This window comes from Diadema antillarum, unplaced genomic scaffold (assembly GCF_040938485.1).
Source record: "Diadema antillarum isolate AM-2024a unplaced genomic scaffold, OU_Dant_1.0 scf00000017, whole genome shotgun sequence".
Lineage (NCBI taxonomy): Eukaryota > Metazoa > Echinodermata > Echinoidea > Diadematoida > Diadematidae > Diadema > Diadema antillarum.
In genome coordinates this window covers 6,003,956-6,028,487 of record NW_027270906.1, presented here as the reverse complement: position 1 = coordinate 6,028,487, position 24,532 = coordinate 6,003,956, and the positions used below count along the sequence as shown (strand labels likewise).

Genomic DNA, 24,532 nt, shown 5'->3' with positions numbered 1-24,532 from the left:
TCGGGCATAGATATGCTTATCAAGCTATGATAGCATTTTCAAATGAGTAGCTTAGTCATAGTTAAATGCATTTTTAAACAATTTGGTCTCGTTGTTATATCCCTATACTTCTGAATCGCTAACCGCTATACAAAGAAGAGCACTGTCTTCTGTATGTTCATAGGTGTTCTGTTGTAAACGCGGTGCGTTTAGTCTTTATTCAAGGCAGCGAAGGGAATATCCAAAGTTATGATGTCCACAGCGCTTAGTCTTTATTCAAGACGGCGAAGGGAATATCCAAAGCTCATAATACAGTGTATATCCCTTTATCTGAAAACAACAACAACAACAACAGTAATTCCTCGTGAATTTTACCGTATTTTTCAATTATTTATCATTTTCCGGTGAAAACGCTACCGTGAAAACACTTATACCACGCCAATGTCGATTTATTTCCATCCAACAATGAAAGATAATGCAAAACCAATGTACCGGTACACTACAATACATTATGATAGATAATATTGTAAATGAACAGAGTGATTTTTGTTTAAAACTGATGTATTTGTTGAGAGGGTATATAGCATAAAAACAGTATAGATAATCCCTTTTATTAGGAACTTTAGATATGATAACGGTCATTTGTTCTAGATAAAGACTAAGCGCACTGCATGACAGCTGTGGACATCATAACCCCTTGGATATTCCCTTCGCTGCCGTGAATAAAGACTAAGCGCACCGCGTTTACAACAGAACACCTGTGGACATACAGAAGACAGTGCTCTTTTTTGAATAGCGGTTAATTTCGATTCAGAAGTATAGGGATATAAAAACGAGACCAAGTTGGTTAAAAATTCATTTATTATGACTAAGCTATTCATTTATTATGACTAAGCTACTCATTTGGAAATGCTATCCTAGCTTGATGAGCATATCTATGTCCGACAAACAAAATGACACCAAAAAGCTTTTGCCACCTCAGGTGGTACCAATAACCCATTTTTCGGGTCTTGGCCCATGGACTAGTAATGCCAAAATGCAAAAGCACGATTTAGGTTTCCGCTTCTGCTGTTCAACTCTGATCGCCGTGGCAACTGTTAATATACACGTACTAAGTCACTGCCATTTTGGATATTCATGCCAAGAGTGTTAAATCACTTTGTCTCATACAAATCGCATCGCCTTATGGGACTATGCAAGCTTACTTTCCTGAAGCGGAAGCAAAGTCATGAGCAAAATACAATACCGCAATTCATGTAATTAACAGCATGCAGCAGAAACAACAACACTGCTGTTAATAAGCTTGCGCCTTGCGCCACGGTGCTATTTAGTCGCTACAACATGGAGTGCCTCCATCCTTTCCAGCGGGCAATTTGGAAGTCCCTCAGAAGTCTTCGGCGTCACATCGACCAACCAGCTGTGGATGTCGTCGATACATTCGTCCTTCAGATCGTCCGGAATACATCGAAGGTGCCCGACGACCATTCTGATGTGATCTACATGCAGTAGAAATAGTAGCTTGTTTCTGGCTTTTGTTTCAAAGATAATCTTTACTTCTTTTGTGTGTTCGCTATTTGAAACAAACACGCAACCAATACAACAAAACAAAAGTAAACAAACAAAAAGTGCAACTTAGAGCCAATTCGAATCTATAATGAAAAAGCCAAACTATTTGCATTGCATATCAGTTAAACGCAATTTCATAATTGAAATCTAACACAGCAATGAGTCAGGTCAAAATTTTAATCCTTTTTGCGATAAAAAACATACATGTACAAGCAAAAGAAAAACAAACGAAGACTCGTAAGATATCTTAACATTTTCATATAGTATTCGAAGACGACGCTTTTAAAAGTAAAATGATGAAAGCATAACGGTACATAATTTCACATGCTCCAGCAGACCCTACCCAACTAATGAACTCCTTGTTTGTTTGTTTGTTTATTTATTTATTCACCGTAAGATCACAAAGCAACAATGTTACAATATAACTGGAATATATAACTGAAGATGAACGGATGGATGGCCCTTCTCAGCTCGGCCTTCATGGTCGTGCTGGTCTTCCGAGGGGTCCAACAATGATCATTTAAATCGTACCTTTCATTTTAGCAGCAGTCCATTTGAACCACGAGACGTCATCAGCTTGAGAGGAAACAACTTTGAATCCGACTGACTGAAACATTTTCAAAAAATCGTCTGCGCAAAGCCAGTCAGTTTGTTCATGCACATATTCCTGAAGAAAGAAAGAATTCAGGGAGAAAACTGAAATACATATATACAAGACTGTGCAATCATTTAGTGTGTTTACTGAGATTGAATATCAGATCCCTCGAACTGGTTGTTAAACATACATTAAATTTCATTTTGACGAAAATTGTACATACTACCATAATGTTCTAATACCTTTCCGTTAACTTTCCTTTCTATTGCTTCGTGTGTTCTGCGTGTATAGAAAGGTTTTCGAACAATTCTTAAGATGGCGGTCTTCTGCGTTTCATTGTAAGAATTTGGGTTCCTTTTTTTTTTTCAAATCCCATTGTATTGTACTGTGATGTATGATTAGGATATATACAATTTTTTTCTTCTGATGTCATGTTTATTTTGTGATAAATACAGAAATCAAATAAAATCGAGGCAAAATCAAATCAAATTCATATCACATGGAACATACATTTTGATGGAAGGAGGGATTTTGGCCAAGTAATCAAAGCGTAACTACCTCTACAAACGATCATCGTTGAGACTTGCTTATTCATCGTAAGAACCGACTGTTTATATTTCAGACTACAGTCATGACAGTGTAGTGGAGAGTGGAGGACTCGGAGATCTAGGAGAATTCAGTAAGCCATGTATACAAATAACACAATTGTATATATATATATATATATATATATATATATATATCTATATACATATATATATATATGTATATATATACATGTATACATATATATATATATATATATTATATATATGCGTATACATGTATATGCTGGGCTCGATACATTTCTTTCTTCTTTTTTTTTTTTTGGTTTTGGTTTTGTGGCCCGATATTGCATATTCTTAGTGGTCCCGGACCATCGGACCACGGCTGAAACAGAGCCAAAATATACATATATATATATATATATATATATAGATTTAAAGCTTAGAATTAGCTTAAGATTTAGCTTAGAATTTAAGGCATTGTGAGCTTGAAAACACATCATACCGTGAGATACGGCCCCCATTTCTGGTGAGCTCGCAACCACGTATCTCCCGTCTCTCCGTATTTACACCTCTTGCTGACCAGTTGAGACTGGAGGGGGAACCAGAGCAGAAAACGCCCTCCTGGTTTCAGGCAGCGGAAAATATTCTGCAGAACTCTTTTCTGGTCTCTGCACCAGTGCAGCACGCAGAGACAGATGATCTTGTCGAATTTCTCCTCACATCCCTGACCGAAGTAATGTGCGTCAGCGACGACAAAGTCGACATTTGGGGCTGCGTGTTTCCGGTTGGCCACAGAGATCATACCTGGAGACAGGTCGAATCCTTCGGGATGGGGAAGATATCAAGGTATGTAGATGATATGATAATACGTCAAGTGTAGGTATTAAACACTGTAATTATCCAAAGTTTGTAGGAACGTCATTAGGCAGAAAAATAAATAAGCGAAACTAAAAACAGACGGTACTCAATGCGTGCATAAAGAGATAAACCTACATAAAGATCTATTTCATTTTTATCTTGTCAGTATGTAACTGAAGTTGGTAAATGGCATCCAGATGCGCAACTCCAGCTGACCTGCAACCCTTTCTTTTCTCCTGCATTTCTTCCTCACATATCACATGCATGTAAAATCCATTTCCCCTTCCTCCCCACTCGATCCTCTAGCTGTATGTAGGACAGGCAGCAACCTCCATCAGTCTTCCTGTCCATAATCGCCTCTCTGCTTTCAGCCCAACCCCAACCTCCCTGTGGTACTGACTGGATATCTCCGGCTTTGCGACCAGAGTAACACACAGGGAATCTGGGTAGGGAAGGAAAACCTGAAAAAAAAACCCGGGGAGTAGGCTGGTGGCCTGCTCTCTTGCCAGAAACTATACATCTCACCCTTCTGGGGAGTCATTGACCGCGTGTCCATAAGTTGTATCCTAGGGCAAAACTCCTAGAAGTTCTTATCCATGAAAGTCAACTCCCCGAAAAGGCCCCGAGTCCAGGTGGCTGCTCACCGGCAACAGAGTGGCAGGGGTGCTAATAATGTGTCGGGTGATTTGTTGCCAACTGCACAGGTACGCAACTCAGCATTGCAGATGACGACAATGATGGAGGAAGCAGTTAGGGGACATCCAGGATCAACTCAAGCAGCCTGTCACCACTGAGATGCAAGCGGAAGACATCATCAATTAAGATACATATGGCTCGATTAAACATTGTAAGTAGGGCTAGTTTGACAAATATCCAAGAAAAGACATTTCACCAACGTGAGACTGATACGAAGAAGCAGAACGTCCATACTGGGCTAAACATAGAGACATAGAATGTGAGAACCCTCAGAACAGCGGGGAACTGAGACATATTCCTTAATGAAGACAGAAGATTCAACGTGGATATCTGAGGATTATGTGACAGTGAGACACACCTGTCTACCAAGGGAACATTGCTGAACAAAGAGGAATATATGCCATTACATTGTCTAGTAGAAAGGATGGTTTAAACAGAAAAGGAGAAGACATAATCGTCTCTCAACAAATTGTTGTGCAGTGTTTGCAGAGCTAAGAAACAGTCTCTTTAAGATTGGTGACTGCTAATTAGTCAAGAAGGCACCCTGAATATCATACTAGTGAACATGTTCCAACAGCAGCACACAGTGAAGCAGATAGTGATTCCTTTCATGATTCACTCTATCTACATATCCAGAACGTTTCTATCAAGAAGGAAACTTTGATAGTTAAAGGAGACCTCAATGCCAAACTTGGCTAAGATAAGAGTGATTGGATCCCAGCCTTCTTTGGCCCAGGGACAGGCAATGACAGAGGTGACAAGCTTTGGGAATTTTGTACATTACGGAAGCTCACCTGTCTGAAATACATACCAGGCAGCGCAAGAATGTAGATGAACCACACGGACATCTCCGGATGGACTGTACAAAAACTAGATCAACTTCATCATCACCCACATCTTCGGGCATTCTAAAACTGCCGATCATACTGCTCAGCTGACATAGGTTCCGATCACAACCTAGTACTCGCCTATGTCAAACTGTTCCCACTATTAGCAAGACGTGCACGTCTCTATACCGAGAAATTATGACGTCAGCAGATTTGCAATCCTGTCACTGCAGAAGAGTTCTGTGCCAGAATAGATGGGATCTCTGAGCCACTCCTTCAACTGCCTGATACAGAATGTGGATTCAAAGACACCACAAACAAGATTACAGAAGACGTTGTTAGCCATAAAAGAGCAAAACAGATGAAAGGCTTAAACCTGAGGATGTCCACACAGCTTGTGAAGAGAGGAGGAAGGCCCGAAACTTCATGTTAAGCAACCGTGCAACCAGCAAGAAAGCCTATATCGCAAGCTAAACAAAAACGTGAGATACAGGGTGAAAAACTGGAAAAAGAAATTATTTGATACAAATGTGGAAGACATGGAGGTTGCCAATTCCCCCCCCCCCCAAAAAAAAAGACATGAACTCTTCAAAAGGGTGAATAAGCTAGCTGGAGATAGAGATAAAACACTCCTTTCGCAGCTCCAGAATATGGCTCAAGAAGAGGTAATAAAGTGTTGGGAGGAACACTCTACACTCATCTTAACAAGCAGTTTCCAAGGGATGAGTAGATATGCGCTCCAATTCATTCCAGACCACCTAAGCGAGGATGACAAAAGTAAACCCATCACATAAGCAGAGGTGGAAGGTGCAGTTAATCAAGTCCCTCAAGATTAGCAAAGGTGTATGTGGATGAGATCAATTAAATAGCTGCTGATATCTTGAAAGTAGAAAGAGCTCAAATGAGACAGCTGCTACTAAAATCATCAATGTTGCAAGGGCAGAAGGAAAAGCACCTGAAGACTTAAGAAGAAAGGCCTCATTGCTCCAGTTTTCAAGAAGAGAGACAGACTCGACCCAAGCGATGAAAAAGCCATTACCCTGCTGTCCATACCAGGGGAATTATTCTGTAGAATGATCCTCAGTAGAATTCAGGGCAACATTGACAGCTACTTGACTGAAGAACAATTCGGCTTTCGGCACTCACATGGCACGACAGATGCAGTATTTGTTGTGCAGCAAAAATTGTTGAAAAGGAACGTTACACTTCAGTGCATGGATTTTATAGATTTTCAAGCCCTGTGAAAATGTTTGCGCTCCATTGGTGTAATCAAAGGTAATGGTAGGCCAAATCGAGAGCATGTACAGGACCAAACAAACAGATGCTCCGTCATTGTTAACGAGAAGACCACAGACTGGTTGTGACAGGAGTTAGACAAAGATACCTTCTTTCCCCAAACCTCTTCAACTTGTTTCTTGACTTTGTTATGAAAGACCTCTAAAATTTAGACGGTGGAATCCGGAATGTGGGCGACATTTGCATTAACAACATCCGATATGCAGAGGACATCATACTGATGAACCTCGTCTTTGAGAAGCTACAAGTGTCAACAAACGAACCTAAAAGGCCTGCAGTAGATGGGGAATGCAAATCAACCCCAACGATTGCAAAGCACGTTATGTCAGAAGAAAAACGTCATATCCCTGAATGGAATAAACATCGACAAAGTTCAGTGATGATTCTGCCTTCTTGGTTTCAACGTAATTTCAACTCATGTCACTCCATCGGTCACCATAGCAATGCGAGATGGACACTGCTTTCCGGCGACCAGTCTCCTTCCTTCGCTCCACGTCTCGATGAAATTTCGCACAAAATTCATTGTGCCTGGTTGCCTTTAAATCGGAGGACCATTTTCTACGACATCGACTCTAGAGATGCAGCCACAAAGAGCGGAGTGTTTTATCGTGTATTAGAAGCAACAAAATGGTGAGCAGACGGATAAATTATCTACGACTCATTCGCAAATTAACATCCTAATTTTAATACAATATCCCTTGAAGACCATAAAACATTGCAAAACGTGAGGACCGACATTGTTATCAATGCGTACTTGTCAGTTACTTTTGAACTTGTTTTTTAAACGCTATAAAGCTCACGTAAATACTTTGGATTCCATTCATTGCTCACCCCCTTTTTTTAACTGCACCATAGATTATCGTAACGACAAGGGTCTATCAGAAGTGCAATATAGATTCGCGAGACAGAGTTGGCATGGCAGTATCACTATATTACTCTTCCTCCAATCAGAAATGTGTTCGTATATATACCTGTAACGGATTTGACACGTGTGGCAATCTCTCCGCACGCCGTCCCCGGTCCGCACCCGACATCGAGCACCTCGTCGCTTGGGTTGAAGTCGAAATCTTTGAACACGAGATTCCTTACATCACTCTGAATACCACCATCTTCGCTGATATCCAGGTAAGCTTGGGCACCGATGACATCCCAAGCGTTCATCGCGATTTGTAAAGGAGTGGACAATATCTTCTCTTTCAAAAGTTTACACAAGTTTGGCTGCACAGACGTTTGCTGATCTGAAGTAAAACGACTTGAGCTATTTCTGTGCAGCATAGAATAAGCCTTATCGATCTGTTCACCGAATGATCTTAGAACGGCAGACTCAAGAAATAGGCCCCACCACTGTCTGTCTGTATACTAATACTATGACGGCTTTTCCATGACGCAAATCTCTCGTTTGAAGAGGCTACACCCCCGTAAATAATGCCAGTGCATATCTTGGCAATCAATGACTTAAAATCAAAGATATAAAACACCTGTTTCTTGACCCTGGCCTAATCTAAGCATCAGTCATCGCCACAGCACCACAGGAGGGGGGGGGGGGGCACCGCGAGAGGAAGAGATTGTTTTGGTTTTGGCATGGGCTATGTAGCTCCATGGTGCGTGTGTGTGTGTGTGTACGTGTGTGTGTGTGAGTGTAGACATTCAGCGTATGCAGACAGAGCATGCCTGTACTGCAGTGACTGGAACTATTGTCATTCCATTTTGTCTCTCCCCTTCTCCCTCCCCCATCTCTCCCCCCCCCTCTCTCTCTCTCTCTCTCCCTCTCTCTCTCTCTTTCTCAGCAGGCTGATTGTAACCAGAGAGGTAGTCTCACCTCCCCGTTGTAACTCACTGCCAAATAGCACATTGTCAGCACCGGCAAACTGGCAATGCTCTCCTTCTTATTCATGTATTTTCGTTATTTACGGGTCAATTTTTTTCGTTCGAAATGTAAAATGGATGACCATAGAATTTCTCAATAGAATAAAAATTGAAAACTTTAGAAAGGATAGAGAAAATTGAGTTCACGAATGGTCTGCGCCACAGGCAGATATAGTTTATCATGCTCTTACGTAATACGACAGCTGCTTTCTCAATGATCCAGTCAGCAGGCTGATTGTAACCAGGGAGGTAGTTTCACCTCCCCGTTGTAACTCACTGTCAAATAGCACATTGTCAGCACCGGCAAACTGGTAATGCTCTCCTTCTTATTCCTGTATTTTCGTTATCTACGGGTCAATTTTTTTCGTTCGAAATGTAAAATGGATGACCATAGAATTTCTCAATAGAATATAAAATTGAAAACTTTAGAAAGGATAGAGAAAATTGAGTTCACTTTGAATGGTCTGCCACAGGCAGATATCCTTATCATGCTCTTACGTAATACGACAGCTGCTGGAGTCATCAAACCCTGGCTTGGCCTCCAGGTTTGTCACGTCTGAGCAGAAAGTTTATTTGCAATGGACAAGTACTTCGACTCCCAACTCCCAAACGACAAATATACGCACCCCACTTTGGGAAACCCCAGTTGGGGACTCGCCTCAAACGAGGGATTGACGGCATGCTGTAATACTCGTGAATTCAGCTCCACTTATGTAATGTTTAACGGTACATAAGCGCAGCGGTGGGACTTTCTTCCATGTCAGACCACAGTATAATACTCGTGAATATAAGCCTTACCAAAAGGCGTTTTCGCGTGATTGATACAGTGGCTGGGCCAAGTTCCACACTATAGCTTCTTTCGTCCTTTGTTCTTTCCTTTTTTCCTTTGTTCTTGCTTTCCTTTCTCCCCTTTATGCTCCGAAGGACTTCCTCATGTCCCTCTACTATACAGTGTGACCATAAATACAACCCTGAACTAAACAAAGTTAGCGATGCGGAAGAATGATTCTGCGATATGTCTCCTTTCGCAGCTTTCGAACTCAAACATGGTATATTTCGGAGAGTTTAATAGCGGCACATTTGCATCAACATACCATCCACAAATTTTGATTTTGTCCCCTTAGTCCTCTCAGACGCAAATCTCTCGTTTGAAGAGGCTACACCCCCGTAAATAATGCCAGTGCATATCTTGGCAATCAATGACTTAAAATCAAAGATATAAAACACCTGTTTCTTGACCCTGGCCTAATCTAAGCATCAGTCATCGCCACAGCACCACAGGAGGGGGGGGGGGGGGCACCGCGAGAGGAGGAGATTGTTTTGGTTTTGGCATGGGCTATGTAGCTCCATGGTGCCTGTGTGTGTGTGTACGTATGTGTGTGTGTGAGTGTAGACATTCAGCGTATGCAGACAGAGCATGCCTGTACTGCAGTGACTGGAACTATTGTCATTCCATTTTGTCTCTCCCCTTCTCCCTCCCCCATCTCCCCCCCCTCTCTCTCTCTCTCTCTCTCTCTCTCTCTCTCTCTCTCTCAGCAGGCTGATTGTAACCAGGGAGGTAGTCTCACCTCCCCGTTGTAACTCACTGCCAAATAGCACATTGTCAGCACCGGCAAACTGGCAATGCTCTCCTTCTTATTCATGTATTTTCGTTATTTACGGGTCAATTTTTTTCGTTCGAAATGTAAAATGGATGACAATAGAATTTCTCAATAGAATATAAAATTGAAAACTTTAGAAAGGATAGAGAAAATTGAGTTCACTTTGAATGGTCTGCCACAGGCAGATATCCTTATCATGCTCTCACGTAATACGACAGCTGCTTTCTCAATGATCCAGTCAGCAGGCTGATTGTAACCAGGGAGGTAGTCTCACCTCCCCGTTGTAACTCACTGCCAAATAGCACATTGTCAGCACCGGCAAACTGGTAATGCTCTCCTTCTTATTCCTGTATTTTCGTTATTTACGGGTCAATTTTTTTCGTTCGAAATGTAAAATGGATGACCATAGAATTTCTCAATAGAATATAAAATTGAAAACTTTCAAAAGGATAGAGAAAATTGAGTTCACTTTGAATGGTCTGCCACAGGCAGATATCCTTATCATGCTCTTACGTAATACGACAGCTGCTGGAGTCATCAAACCCTGGCTTGGCCTCCAGGTTTGTCACGTCTGAGCAGAAAGTTTATTTGCAATGGACAAGTACTTCGACTCCCAACTCCCAAACGACAAATATACGCACCCCACTTTGGAGAACCCCAGTTGGGGACTCGCCTCAAACGAGGGATTGACGGCATGGTAACTGGCCATATTTGACTGGCCTCTGTTGGACCAATGAGGTAGTACGCATCGCATCCACTGTTCGTCCACTGTTCATCCACCCGTGTGTCTTTCTCGGGATACCTTTCACACCAACAGTGGTCGAGAATGAACAGTGGACGGCCTCCGGACGTTATCCACTGTTCGGATACAAGTGAACCTAGTGAACAAAGCCTACAAGATCGGCATCAAGTGAAATAGGCCCACGAGATATACAGCCCACGAGTGGCAAATGGGGGGGGGGGGGGGTTCAAAGACAGTGTTTGCTTAGCGGTACCCATATAGCCAAGAAACCTGTTTACCACACACATGCCTGTACCGGTAACATCACTCCATTGGGAACAACATGAACCTGTACATACTCCTTGATAAAGCGCATCAATTATAAATTAGTTTCTTCCTTGAGCACATGAATCCCAAAGGCATAATCTTTAACTTGGAGGATATGCATACTGAGCAATACTCGGGACTTGCAGTTGTGTCTCACCAATTTAATGATGACAGTTTCACGTAAAATTGGAATGACGTGCTATCGTAACTTTGAACACACCATAATTATGCTTCTAGATGCAAATATGTTATCCCAATGAAAACCTTATGACTCAATGTGAATCCTTGAGTGACGTTTATCCCACTTGAATCGAAGTTGATGGACATTATCAGTATCAGTTTTGAAAAACAGGAACATTAATGTCTAAAGGTTTGGTTCTTTTTATCCCTTCCAGGGTTTTCATGCAAGCAAAGCGTGATATGCAGCCAAAGACTGTGCACAAGTACTTGACCTCTATACAGTATGTCCCCCAAAAAATTACAATCAAATTTTCGCATTGATAACACCCAATTTGATTAAATTGTCTAAATGCTACTTCAGGGTCTTAAAACATAACATCTCAGCTCTATTTTGCAGAAAATCCCATTCAATTTGGTTCAGCGGTAACAGAGAAATGTGAAAAGTTGTAAAGCATGTCATGAGTCAAGTTTAGCACTTCTATGCTTTTGTGTGTGAATACAATAGGCAGAACTTGGAGGGAAGAGATTCTTGACATCCTTTACAAAATTCATACGGTACAGCTCTTCTGCTCATGGTCCCTCATTGAGGACTATATGTTATCAAAGCCCTCAACACAACACGGAAGAAAATAAAGATAATTCGACAGAAGTCACTGGATTTTGCCAAAGGACTATATATAGCCTCGAATCCAGGAAAGACAGGCCCCACTTACTGACCAGATTGATGGTGACATAATAAACTCGAAATATATTTTCCACGTGTGATTTGATCTCCAACTACACATATGTCTATTTTTTTTATTGCAACCAGTCAACTTCGATGCTTCCAATGAGCAATTCTAAGAATTTGTAAGATTTGTAAAATATTGTGTAAAAGAATTATTTCATCATACAAGGCACATATGTAGCTCTATAGTGGTCATGCATGTGCATACATTAACACACACACACACACACAAATATTATATATGTATATATATATATATATATATATATATATATCCCACAGGTACCAATTTTAGGCTCAATAATTTATTGCAACCCTTCATCTGAACTTGAATTTGAAAATAAAGGTAGTAGAAAACAACAAGGGTTTGATAATTTTATGATGAAATATCTGTCACTCAGCACACACAGGTAAACAGATGCGTCACATTGGAGCGTTTTGAAGCAACAAAATGGTAAACAAACTTATGTTCGCATCCGTTGCTAACACTAGAATAGTTTGTATTATGTTTTACATCCTTGGTATTCATAAACTATTCACGGAGATTCACAGAAATACACTTACGTCATAAATCTATTCTCTTATTAGAAAATTTTAAAAAGATTTCATATCAGAAATACACCTTTGAGCACACTTTCAAATTCCTTATGACAGATCCTAGGGTACCCCCCCCCTAGGGAAAGTTGGAGGCTATGTAAGTTGTCATATTTTGATATTCTTTTTGAGAATGCATCTCAGTCAAACTTTCAACAAGCTTAGCAGCTCCCCTGGTTTTGCGGTGTTCTTCTTAGGTAGTGGACTGCACGATATAACATGTGTAGAAGGTAGCGAACTTCTCAGGTGACTTCTCGACCCACTTGGTCGTCTTTGGCATTGTCATTTTTAACAAGGAAAATTCATTCTGTATCCATTTTCCTGTTTTCATAATATGCAATCCTCTAGAGGTTCTTCTGAGCAAGGATGAGGTGAACCATATCCAGAAATACTGTACATTGAGAGGAAAGCAGTAGCTTCACTAATTTGGTATGTGTTTTAGTTATGTGCACAAAAAAAAAAAGAAATTCACAGAGCTAAACAGAAATTTTAGTTATTGCAAATTAGAAACAATACCTTGGTAGTATAGGATGTGATTTCTGCAAACCTGACTTACATTAAAAGACATGCAATTATGCACTAGGTGTTACCAAAAAAAAAAAAAATAGCTCAATAGTGTACAAGTTTGTTGGAGGTAATTTAGAAATGAAAGCATAAATAAATTTTATCATATTCAAATTTTATTTTTGAGTTGGTGGGTCAGATTTGCTCGATATTCAACCCTCTAATGTACAAAGCTGTACCTTTGCACTCGGGTCATTCACGGTGTGTGTCGGATGTGATTGACACCAAGACAATGGTCAGGAACAATAGCCATAGTCTGAATGCTCTATTATATAGGCCTACTCATGAGAAATTCTACTATCACACCTAGTCTTTATTCATCCTGAAAAGTAGTGAATGCAAGGACATGAAAACATGTTCATAGTGGGCTCTTTCGTCTTTCGTAAGAATGCCTTACGAGCGGAGATTCGTACAGCGTTCTTACGAACAACTCTTCGAGTTTGTCAGGCGTTCTTGAGGGACTCGTAAGGCGTGAGGTACACAATTTGCGCGACTGTTGAGATTTAGGGGGTATAAAGCCAAACGCGCGAAGTTCGAATCCTCACCCTGTTCTAGGTGTTCGACCAGAAAGCATCTCTGTTAAATATGGGACCAAAAGGGAAGGCAGTCAAAGGGAAAAGGGGGAAGGGGAAGAAAAGAAAGGAAGGAGATGAGGAGGAAGGAGCGAGAAGGGGAGAGTTGGAGCAACAACCTCCTCCTCCTCTACTTGCAGATACAGCTGCAGTTGTAGTCTCCTTGGCACTACTGCCATCGTGAAGTATACAACTTTCCACTGTTACAGAATTTTCGACAAGACACGGCAGCATCTTTTTAACAACCCGACAAAATATACAAAAAATAGTAACATCTTCTTACGAATGACTTGAGAGAGTGCCATGAGTTGCACGTACGACCATCTTACGACAAAAAGAAATCGTAACATGGCCGTAAGTCTGACGAACGAACTCAAGACATTCTTACGAAAAACGTACGAATTCTAGGGCCATTGTACAACTGAAAACCATTTCTTTTCTCTAAAAGGTCTTAAGTTATTCTTGCAAATTAAACAGCGTTCGTACGAAATTCGTAAGACGGCCGTGAGAATCTGTGCCCCATCTACGAATCTCTCCGAACTCCAGAATTCGTACGAATAGTGACATTCGTACGAACGCATCGTCCGTACGAACCTTTGTGGCCGTAGCTTACAGTTCAATTTCGTGAAGAGGGTTCAAATTTGACCCAAATCTGGAACTTAACTTTAAAAGTAATGATGGATCTCATGAAAGTGATTCATGCTCTCATATTCAAATCACCTCCAACTAGATTGTACATTATTCAGCTATTACTCATATCAATGCCAGTGATATCAGATATACAGTTTTCGAACTATTCAAGGATCAAAAGTGGGATTTTTTTGAAAGCCCTAGTAGAATACTGTACAATTAAACTTTCGTGAGGATTTTGATATCATCATACCAGCATGATATGCTGATGCAAATTCTGCACCCATGAGTTTGTATGGAGGAAGTATTCATCATCAAAGCAATGTAAAGCAGTTATGTTTTAACATGAATTGATAGCAACTGTCTTCAATTGGGATGCCATAGGAGAGGTCATGTCTGGTTAGAAACCTACACAGTGCATTCACCCCATCAGAGTGGGGTATGTTTGTGTCGAGACTGCCAACATCCATGGTGACCAGAGTGCAATCTGGTGGGAGTTGAATGTGTGTATACTTTGTTACAAAAATCATCAGTATATTTTTATATACATACGTAGAGCTCCCGATGTCGTGCAAGACCCCTTGCAAGAACTTATCAATGAAAGCTGACATGGGTCCAATTACAAAATTAACTAGAAACAAATGGATGGCCTTGTGGAATGATCTTATATTTTTGATAACTCAGTGTTTGCAGAAAATTTCAAATAATGATTTTCTGTTTTTCTTTAACAGCAAGACATTATCAAGCATGCGGGGGTGAAGGCCCAGGTGTGTGTTTGTCTTCCTTTACTAATTAGATTTGTAAGATCGCAACATTTTAGAACGAATTTCGGAGTTTCGATATTTGTTCCAAGTTCATCGTGAATTTGAATCTTAGCACACGTGACCACTACTGTATGTAGATGTACAGAACTCATCTTCTGTTGATGTTGAACAATGCGTTGCCATAGTAACAGCATTTTTTTTTCACTAAAAAGTGTATAAAAATATTGTGGATTTAGCTAATTCCCTCAGTCTTTGATCAATTAGCTTGAAATTTGGCACATGTAACCGCCATGGTAGGTTGATTTGTAATCGTAATCTTTTATCATTGTTTAACAATATGTTGCCATGGTAACAGCATATTTTGAATGAAAGTCACAGAAATTGCCAATTTATTTATCCTACTCAGGTTTTGACCACTTGACTTGAGATATATGGTACACGTGACTATCAGTGAGCAAAACAAACATTTATTCAATATTGAACAATATATTGCCATTGTAACATTTTTTTTTTTTTAACAAAAAGCATGCAAAGTAATTGCTGGTTATTAAAGCTAACTCCCTCAGTGCTAGGTAGGGGTATTAATCACATTGAGTGATAGTTCTAGTTCTGTGTTGGATGTAATGATTAGTAAAGACTTAAAATAAACCTATTCCGCTTTATTAATTTTACCGATTAACTATAGAAAATCTGTCTCTCAATTGCAATTTCTGGTCATTTAGTAGTCATTTTTCCTGTACAAAGTAGGTGGTCCAGGTCAACGAACTTGCGTGGGACAGGATTTTTCGGATTCAGCATAAGTAATAGAGTAATGCTCCCAACCTTTACTTAACGGAAGAAAAAAAAATGCCGACAGGACCATACAATCGTAGATAGTCTTTTCCCAGAAATCCTGCTAGAATTCATGCGTCGTTTTGTGCATGATTTTGAAATTGTGAAGCCGTGCGCGTAATGTTCCATTGTTCCTGTATAGACATTGCCATCCATGTTTTTGAAAGGTAAAGCCAACATTAACTTTTTTATTCTTGGTTGTTCATATCGCCGATACATATCCAAATATTCGTAGAAATTACTGCAATTACTGTTATTTCACCGAATCATTGTTCAATAGCTGTTAATTCATTTCGTATTGGGTATTAGTCCTATATCCAATACATATGAATGAATGCAGACGACCTTCTGTAGCCAGTTACCACAAAGAACAGGCGATCAGTTGACTTACTGATACTGAAGGCGAAAGTTATCATGCTTGCTTTTATTAGACTAACATTTTTTTTTCCCGCCAGTGACAACTAAAAGTGAAAAAAGAAGAAATGTTAAAATGCAATATCAGATATGAATACATAATTTACAAAGAACATACATGTATAATCAATTTAGATATCAATTAAATTATATCAATGTTGAAATTAAAAAAGCATTATACATAAACTCAGAAAAATCCAGGAGAATGCGATATTCACCAGACTACTAAAATTTCCCTCGAGACAAAGAAAATAGAATTCGGTTTTATTGGGAAGCATATCAATATAGAAACATGTATTTCCAGTTTAAGTGAGGCATAGATACATATGCTGAACAATTCGCTACAATAAAGGTTTAAAGCCAAACATATACATCTCGTGTGCTTGCAGAACAGAATGTCGATTTTTGCTTTAATTTGTGCACTTTGCATACCAAGTGTGTGAAAGAACTACATGATAACATCACAATTACCGTTTGGTCATGATGAAAATACAAAATATTAACCATGAAAGGTTCACGGGAAGCTAGGCCCTGCTACTTTGAGTTTTAGAGGTGGTAGTACTGCTAGGACACGATTGGATCATCACGTACTCCCAGTGTTCTACACACCCACTGCTGAATGGAGGAGGGCGTTTCTAAAATACAAGTTAGTATATAATGTCACACTTTTTAATCTCTAAATACTACAAAAAGACAACTCGATATCCTGGCAAATCTCCTCAGCCGGATAAATTTCTTGGTTGATCTTTGCGATATATAGCAAGCAAGTTCCAAATGGTGCAAGATGAATGTTAAAATCCTGTCGGATACTATGTTTTAGCTTTAGAGTATTTCAATCATGCGCAGTGCGTGTTTGCGGTATCGGCTCTTTCTCAAGGTTGAACAATTTGAGCAGAAACGTTTTCTCCGGGAACGGCGTTTTGAATGATCGTTTCAAAACGCTGATTCTGCATTCGCAAATTAAGCATAGATTTGATAGAGTAGACATGACGAGAGGGTAAACCCGCATTGCTTAATAGGGCTCCAAGCTCACTATACTGAAGCAGAAGAAAAGTCATGGGCAAAATATGTCTTTAAAATCTTTTAAAAAAGGTCTTTAAAATTAACAACAGCGCAAACAACAACCATAGCAAAAAGTGAAAACTAGCTCTTCCGTCATGGTGCTATTTAGTCGCTACAACATGGAGTTCCATTATCCTTCCAATCGGGCCCATCGGAAGCCCTTCGGAAGTTTTCGGTGTCACATCGACCAACCACCTGTGGATGTCGTCGATACATTCGTCCCTCAGATCGTCAGGAATACGCCGAAGGTGGCCGATAAGAATTCTGATATGATCTGCATGCAGTTAAAGACACGACACTTTACATTATATTCAGGCCAGAGGGGGGGGGGGGGGGGGGGGGGGGGGGGGAGGGGCTGGCAAGCAGGGTCCACTTGAGAAACAAAACAAAAAACCCCAAACCAAAAAACGTAGTCCAGATGCAACATATGAGCTATATATACTTCCTTAGAAAGGTTCATTTTTAATTTACAACCTTGTAATACTCTGAAAATATTATTATTATTACCTATTCGGCATTTCAGACATGTGTACATAGACAATCACAAAACAAATTTGATTCAGCATATTGAACATAACAAAGATAAGATAAATTATAACACAGAGACGATACAAGAATGGGAAAAACAGACCCAGATTATGACATAGAAAACAGGGTTGCCAGCTAGGGCAAGAAAATGTAAACTTAATTACAATGACCCGCAGGTCTTCTACCACACCCCATCAACTATGTCAAAATCTGCACATAAAGTTGCACTTACATTATAGCAGTCACTGTGAATGAAATATGCAGTCGCACAGGACAAGAACATGGGGATGAGGAGGGCGAAATAACATACTATATTTATATATAGGCCTACATTATCGTCATTATCTGAAATAATACCAAAACAAAACTTAAACCGCCTTCAGAATTGCACTTTTAAAAACTTAGTAGAGTGTGTGAATTATCTCCAAATACAATATCAATTCTCTCATCTGAAGAGAGGCTTTCCCAGATTTACTGGAAATCTATGGATTGCTGTTTATCGTAACCGTGCAATCACTGTACACATTTTGTCCATTTCATCCAGCTTTGAGGCACCAACGAAAATTAAAACGAAGGGCAACAATATAACAGCAAACTAACTCTACCAAGCAAAATGATGAAGACAGGATTTATTTTGTACAGAACCTTCTTACAAGGAGATACAGCTACAATGAAAGAGTTGATAATAATTGACATTTATATGTCGCACTAATTATTGAACACTACACCAGTTAGCTCAAAATAGCCGCTATCTCTTTAAAGGACAAGTTCACCTTCATAGACATGTGGGTTGAGTGAATGCAGCAATATCTGTGGAACACATAAGTGAGAGTTTGAGGAAAATCGGACAATCCGTTCAAAAGTTATGAATTTTTAAAGTTTCTGCTAAGTCACGGTTGGATGAAAAGACTACTATAGCTTGTGATGTCTCATGTGTATAACGATATAAAGAAAGAATAAAGAAGATTCAACATATTTCCATTTTTCTCGCATAACAAAAGAATACTCGATTTCTCTCTTTCAGAAGGAAGGGGGAATAATATTACCCTTAACATACATCAGTAACAAGTCGAAGAAATGTGCACTTTACTCAAAAAGTAAAGTTTGTAAAGTTTGTAAAGTAAAGTTGTACGCATGTGACATCATACACTGCAGTAGTCTTCTCATCCAGCAGTGACTGCGCAGATACATAAAAAATTCAGAAACTTTTAAACGGATTGTCCAATTTCCCTCAAACATTCACTGGTGTGTTCTACTAATATTGCTGCATTCTCTCAATCCTTATGAATATGAAGGTGGATTTGTCCTTTAAGTTGAAGAAGCTGTATAGTTGCAGAGTGACAGAATATATAAAATCAGAATGAACTAGGTCTATCTTAGGGCCCAACTTTAGAGGCCATCAACCTTCTTGTTGAGCCCTTACATTGTTACAATGCTCTCTTTCCGTTCTCTTTTGTTTTTGTGTATGCGTTCCGTGCCTTGAATAGGGTTATATGACTCTATAAATATGTATTCCAGTGCGTGTTCGTTGTGTAAAGTCTTCATTGTTGTTTTGTGAAGAGCTCCCACTTGAAATCTACAAAGATATGTTTAGGACAAATTGACTTATACTCGGAGTGGTATGGGAGAATATTTTAATTCTATTGGATATTGTGGGGGCGCTGTAGCATAGTGGACAAGACTCCCGACTCCCGATCAGAAGACCCGAGTTCGAATCCCGCCCAGCGCTTACGTCCTTGGACAAGATGCTTTTACCCATCATGTCCCTCTCGACCCAGGTGTATAAATGGGTACCTGGCAACGCTAGGGTAATAATAATGGCAGGGCCCTCTGGTAGAGCAGTGGTAACACTGAAGAGGCTACCCTGGGTAATTAAGACCTTATTATTATTATTTGAATAAAAATGTCAGCAATGTAACACAATAAGATATGTCAGCATGATTTAGGCTGACGTTGGCAAACAGACCACGCAGACAAAGGAAACAAAGCCATGATGAATGATGAAATAGATGATGATGGTGGTGGAGAAGATAATGACAATAAGATAATGTAATAACATTGCTATAATTAATCTATATTGGGATTATTACGTCAGTTTTATGTGATATTTTATATTCTTAATCACTAAAATCACCAGAGTCATCAAATCATTATGCTGATATCATAATGATAAATGTTGTGCGATAATAATGGTAAAATATTGATGAGTTTGGAGAGAAGAGAAAATAAAGTGGTTGAAATAAAGCAACTGACACTAAGCACTGTACTCATTCCCTTCCTTCGTTTGGGAACAGCCCACAAGACGAGCAGAAAATTAATGGTAGCTTGTTTCTGGCTTTTATTTGAAAGACATTCTTCACTTCCAGCAAAGAGAATTCGCTAACAGACAACAAACGAGCATCCAAAGAAAAAAAAAAAAAAAGGTAATCAAACATACATGCTCAGTAGTGTATCAATTTGATGGAAAAGATAAACTATTTCTATTGTATATAATAGTTTAGCGCGATGCCTTTGAAGTGTATTGAAACAACATGGCCCTATCATTTTTTTTAGAAATAATTATAAAATAACACCTTCCCCGCCCCTCCCCCTTTCAGAGTAAGTCTTGATTAGAATGACACTTTTTATACAGCTCTATAACGATGTTTGTCGAGTTTTAGATTCTGTGTTTGATCGAAGACAACGCTTTTAGAATAATGGTATAAAGAAGCAGACCCTAACCAACTGATGAACGGCTTAATCACCTTTTATGATAGCTTCATTCCATTTTGTCCATGTGACGTCACCAGCACGAGAGGAAACAACTTTGAAGCCGACTGACTGAAACGTCTTCAGGAAATCGTCTGCGCAAAACCAGTCAGTTTGTTCATGCACATAGAAGAAAAAAAAAACGTTCCATGAAAAATAGAAATGTATTCATCTCTGAACGATTCTGCGAGTGTGAACAATTACTAATTAAATTGAGATTCGATGATTCCTTTGAACTTGTTACTAGTAAAATGTACATTAAATGTAATTTCAAAGAATTTCGTTCTGTAATACCTTTATCTAAAATATATATAACATGTTCCTTTCTGACGCTTAGTATCATCTGTGAGTATACTGAAGGATCTTGGCCATCCACAGAATAACGTGCCTGTGCAAACGGGTGCACGTCAAGAGACCGAACCCCACGAGTCACACAGCCCACGAGTTTACAGCCCACAAGTCATACAGCCCACGAGTCATACAGCTCACAAGTCATACAGCCCAATTAGTTATACAGCCCACGAGTTCGACACTAAGTAAATAAAGTCCACGAGTTCGACATCAAGTGAAATGAGCCCACGAAGTTTACAGCCCATGAGTTCGACACTACGCACAAAAGGCTCACGAGACTGACTCTACGCAAACAAAGCCCATAAGACCGATACTACGCAAACAAAGCTCACGAGACCGACACTAAGCAAAAATGGCTTACAAGAGCGACACCTGACTAGACAAAGAAGGTCCACGAGACCGACAGGATGAACAGCGCCACCTACTGACCAATTATTTGTATTGGGTGTCCAGATAATGGCATACCGAAGATACATATGATAGATGGAAAAGGAGAGTTGCTAGGGTATCACCCTGTCAGTTGCCGCCTCTCTCACCCCCTGATATGTTCAAGATCTTTAATTGTGTTTGCTTGTGTGAGTGTTTGTGAAATAATAAAATTCAGTAAAAGTGTGTATCAGACCTTTTTACATTGATTTTAAAAATGCCATACACCCTCGTTTCCCATTCCGCAAAACACATACACTTACTTAGAAAAAAACCCCAAAATAAATTGATGTGGACATTCAGATCAACCAACTAGAAAAATACACAGCTGTGAAATGAGGCTTACAATGAAATATTTCACAACTTGGTCAATGTTGCAGGGCACACCTGCTTTACATGATCTGGAGGGGGCGTAGTCATCTGCCAAGGTGTTGATTTAGTACAAATTCAAAGAAAATACTGTAATCATACGTAGCGTTAAGGATTCGGAATTTTGTTTTGTTTTGTTTTGTTTGGTGTTTTTTTTTTCGGGGGGAGGGGTCCCATTAAGAGTACAATTTTATCGTAAAGAAAACAATCGGTAACAATGTCGCTCCCCATACCGTGACAGAACTGCCCCCTGAAAGCCACACGTGTAGAAAAACATACTTGATGTCGTAGATATGTAGATGGTGCTGTTCATATTAGTTACAATCTCTCGCTCGATAGCGTGACGAAATTGCACCCCCAGTATGTTATTTTCCCCTTCATGGAACAGCCTGCACAGGTACATACTTGTAATTGACATATATAGATGGCGCTGTTCATCCTGTCGGTCTCGTGAGCCTTCTTTGCGTAGTGTCGGTCTCGCGGGCTTTCTTTGCCTAGTGTCGGTCTCGTGAGCCTTCTTTATCTAGTGTCGGTCTCGTCGGCTTTCTTTGCCTAGTGTTGGTCTCGTGAGCCTCATTTGCGTACTGTCGGTCTCGTGAGCCTTTATCGCGTAGTGTCGGTCTCGTGGACTTTGTTTGCGTTGTGTCAGTCTCGTGAGCCTTTTCTGCGTAGTGTCGAACTCACGTGAGCCGTATAACTCGTGGGCTGTATGACTCATGGACCTATTTTTGATGTCGGTCTCGTGGACCGTATGACCCGTGGGTGTTGGTCTCGTGGGATGACCCCGTGTAAACGACCATTGTTGCTGCGGCACCCAAGCAAGTTACACAGATACACAAATGCACACATGAAGGAATGGAGGCCTTCCAGTTCTTTAAAAAGGCAGTAAATTATCTGTACAGTTAACAGAGACTCCAACCCAAAGCACATTCTGATCTGGAGATTCTCCCGCCTGAAACCCCTAGCAAACTGGAGACTCCAACTTGATGTGTGCGAAGCGCGAAGTTCCTAGGGTTCTAGATGCTCTCTGGTGCTATCTAAGACTTATTTTTTCAACATACGATAGAAACAAGTAAGAAATCCTTTCCAACGGGAGACAATGAGCCAGGGCGGGAGAAATTAAATCTCAAGCGGGAGAACGGGAGATTTTGCAAAAATGGGTTTTCGGCGGGAGATCTTCCGTCGAAAACAGGAGAGTTGGAGTCTCTGAGTTAACAAATATATATATATATATATATATATATATGCGTTTGTTTCTGTGTGTAAGACGTATTTTAAGCTTCGAATACCGTGAGATAAAGCCCCCATTTCGGGTGATCTCGCAGCCACGTATCGGCCGTCTCTCCGTATTTACAACTCTTGCTGAGCAGCTGAGACTGGAGGTTAAACCAGAGGAGGAAACGCCCTCCTGGTTTCAGGCAGCTGAAAATATTCTGCAGAACTCTTTGCTGATCTTTGCACCAGTGCAGTACGCAGATACAGATGATTTTGTCGAATTTCTCCTTCCATCCCTGACCGAAGTAATGTGCGTCAGCGACGACAAAGTCGACATTTGTGGCGGCGTGTTTCCGGTTGGCCACAGAGATCATACCTGGCGATAGGTCGATTCCTTTAGGATGAGAAAGATATTAGAAAAATGGATAATAGTATGATGCTACCACCATATAGACCTTACACATTAACTACATCCTATGTTGATAATAAAGACCTAAGGCAGGAAAACCCCATTGAAAAACAAACCTCATGCGCAAGTTTACATAAATCAATGCAATTAAAGATCTTCAGTCATCATGGATAATTACGGATTCGTTGTCGAAAATAATGATGCATTGCAGTCAAAGTTGGGGCAAGGGTAGTTAATCTATATATGGAGAATAAATTCTAATGATCTGACGGCAATCAGGACTAGACCACAGGATACTGCAAAACATTACAAGACCCGAGATTGAATTGACATTAATGCGTAGTTCAGTAAATTTTGATTTTTTTTTTTTGTTAATTGACGTGATATGAAGCTCATTAGGAATATTTTGGATTCCATATGCATCCCCTCTCCTCCTACCTAAATTGTAAAGACTACTGATCAATCAGATCAAACCAAGCAATACACGCGCGAGACAGAGTTGGCTCGGGAGTGTTCTTCCTTCAAAGTCTTTAGCATGAACAACGTGCACGTATACCTGTGACGGATTTGACACGTGTAGCGATCTCCCCGCACGCCGTCCCGGGTCCGCACCCGACATCGAGCACCTCGTCGCTGGGGCTGAAGTCGAAATCTTTCAGCACGAACTTCCTAACATCACTCTGAGCACCATCCTTCTCGCTGTAATCCAGGTACGCTTGGGCACCAGTGGAATTCCAAGAGTTCATTGCGACTTGTGAGGAGTGGGCGATATTCTCTGTCAGAAAACTGATATAAGGAGGTACTGTATCTGTCATGTCCCCTTCGTTGATACAAGTTTAGCTACACAAACAATAAGTGACTGCAACAACTACATAAATGCAGGTTGGGTTATCCAAATGATAACTCTATTTACCGTATTCTTATGTGTCTAGGGCAATCACCCCGTGCATGTGCAATCACCCTAGACCTTTACCCTGACCCTAACCCTAATCATGAACCTAATTCTAACCCTAACTCAATCTCTAACCTTAGACCTAACCCTAAACCGCAATCTTTATTCAAACCTTATCATTAACCAGTATTTAGCCAGGGGCTATTTAGCCTGTGTATAATCTATGCATGCCTTCTTCGTTTGTTCCGCTTCCTTCCACAACTCATGCATTCTTATGGTGACTCTGCCATGTCATCATCCCCGTCCATTGCCAATTTGTTCTTAATTTTGAAAATATTCTTATTCTTCATCCCAGTTATCCTAAATTCTGAAAATC

The 24,532-nt window shown here is 40.2% G+C and overlaps 1 protein-coding gene across 1 annotated transcript; it reads right to left on the bottom strand.

The window, feature by feature from the left end:
- Positions 1–3,184: 3,184 nt before the first annotated feature.
- On the bottom strand, positions 3,185–24,010 carry LOC139726014 (uncharacterized). The gene is made up of 4 exons (XM_071637097.1): positions 23,821–24,010; positions 22,930–23,249; positions 7,337–7,583; positions 3,185–3,510 (listed from the first exon to the last, which is right to left on the bottom strand). Exons 1-4 carry the CDS (start codon positions 24,008–24,010, stop codon positions 3,185–3,187), a joined length of 1,083 nt encoding a protein of 360 aa, XP_071493198.1.
- Positions 24,011–24,532: the final 522 nt, after the last annotated feature.

Coding starts and splice junctions, on each gene's coding strand:
- LOC139726014 (XM_071637097.1), bottom strand. CDS start 24,010: ATGAACTCTTGGAATTCCACTGGTGCCCAAGCGTACCTGGATTACAGC. Junction 23,250..23,820: donor ACGTGTCAAATCCGTCACAG/GTATACGTGCAC, acceptor CTCATCCTAAAG/GAATCGACCTATCGCCAGGT. Junction 7,584..22,929: donor AATGGGGGCTTTATCTCACG/GTATTCGAAGCT, acceptor ACGTCTGTGCAG/CCAAACTTGTGTAAACTTTT.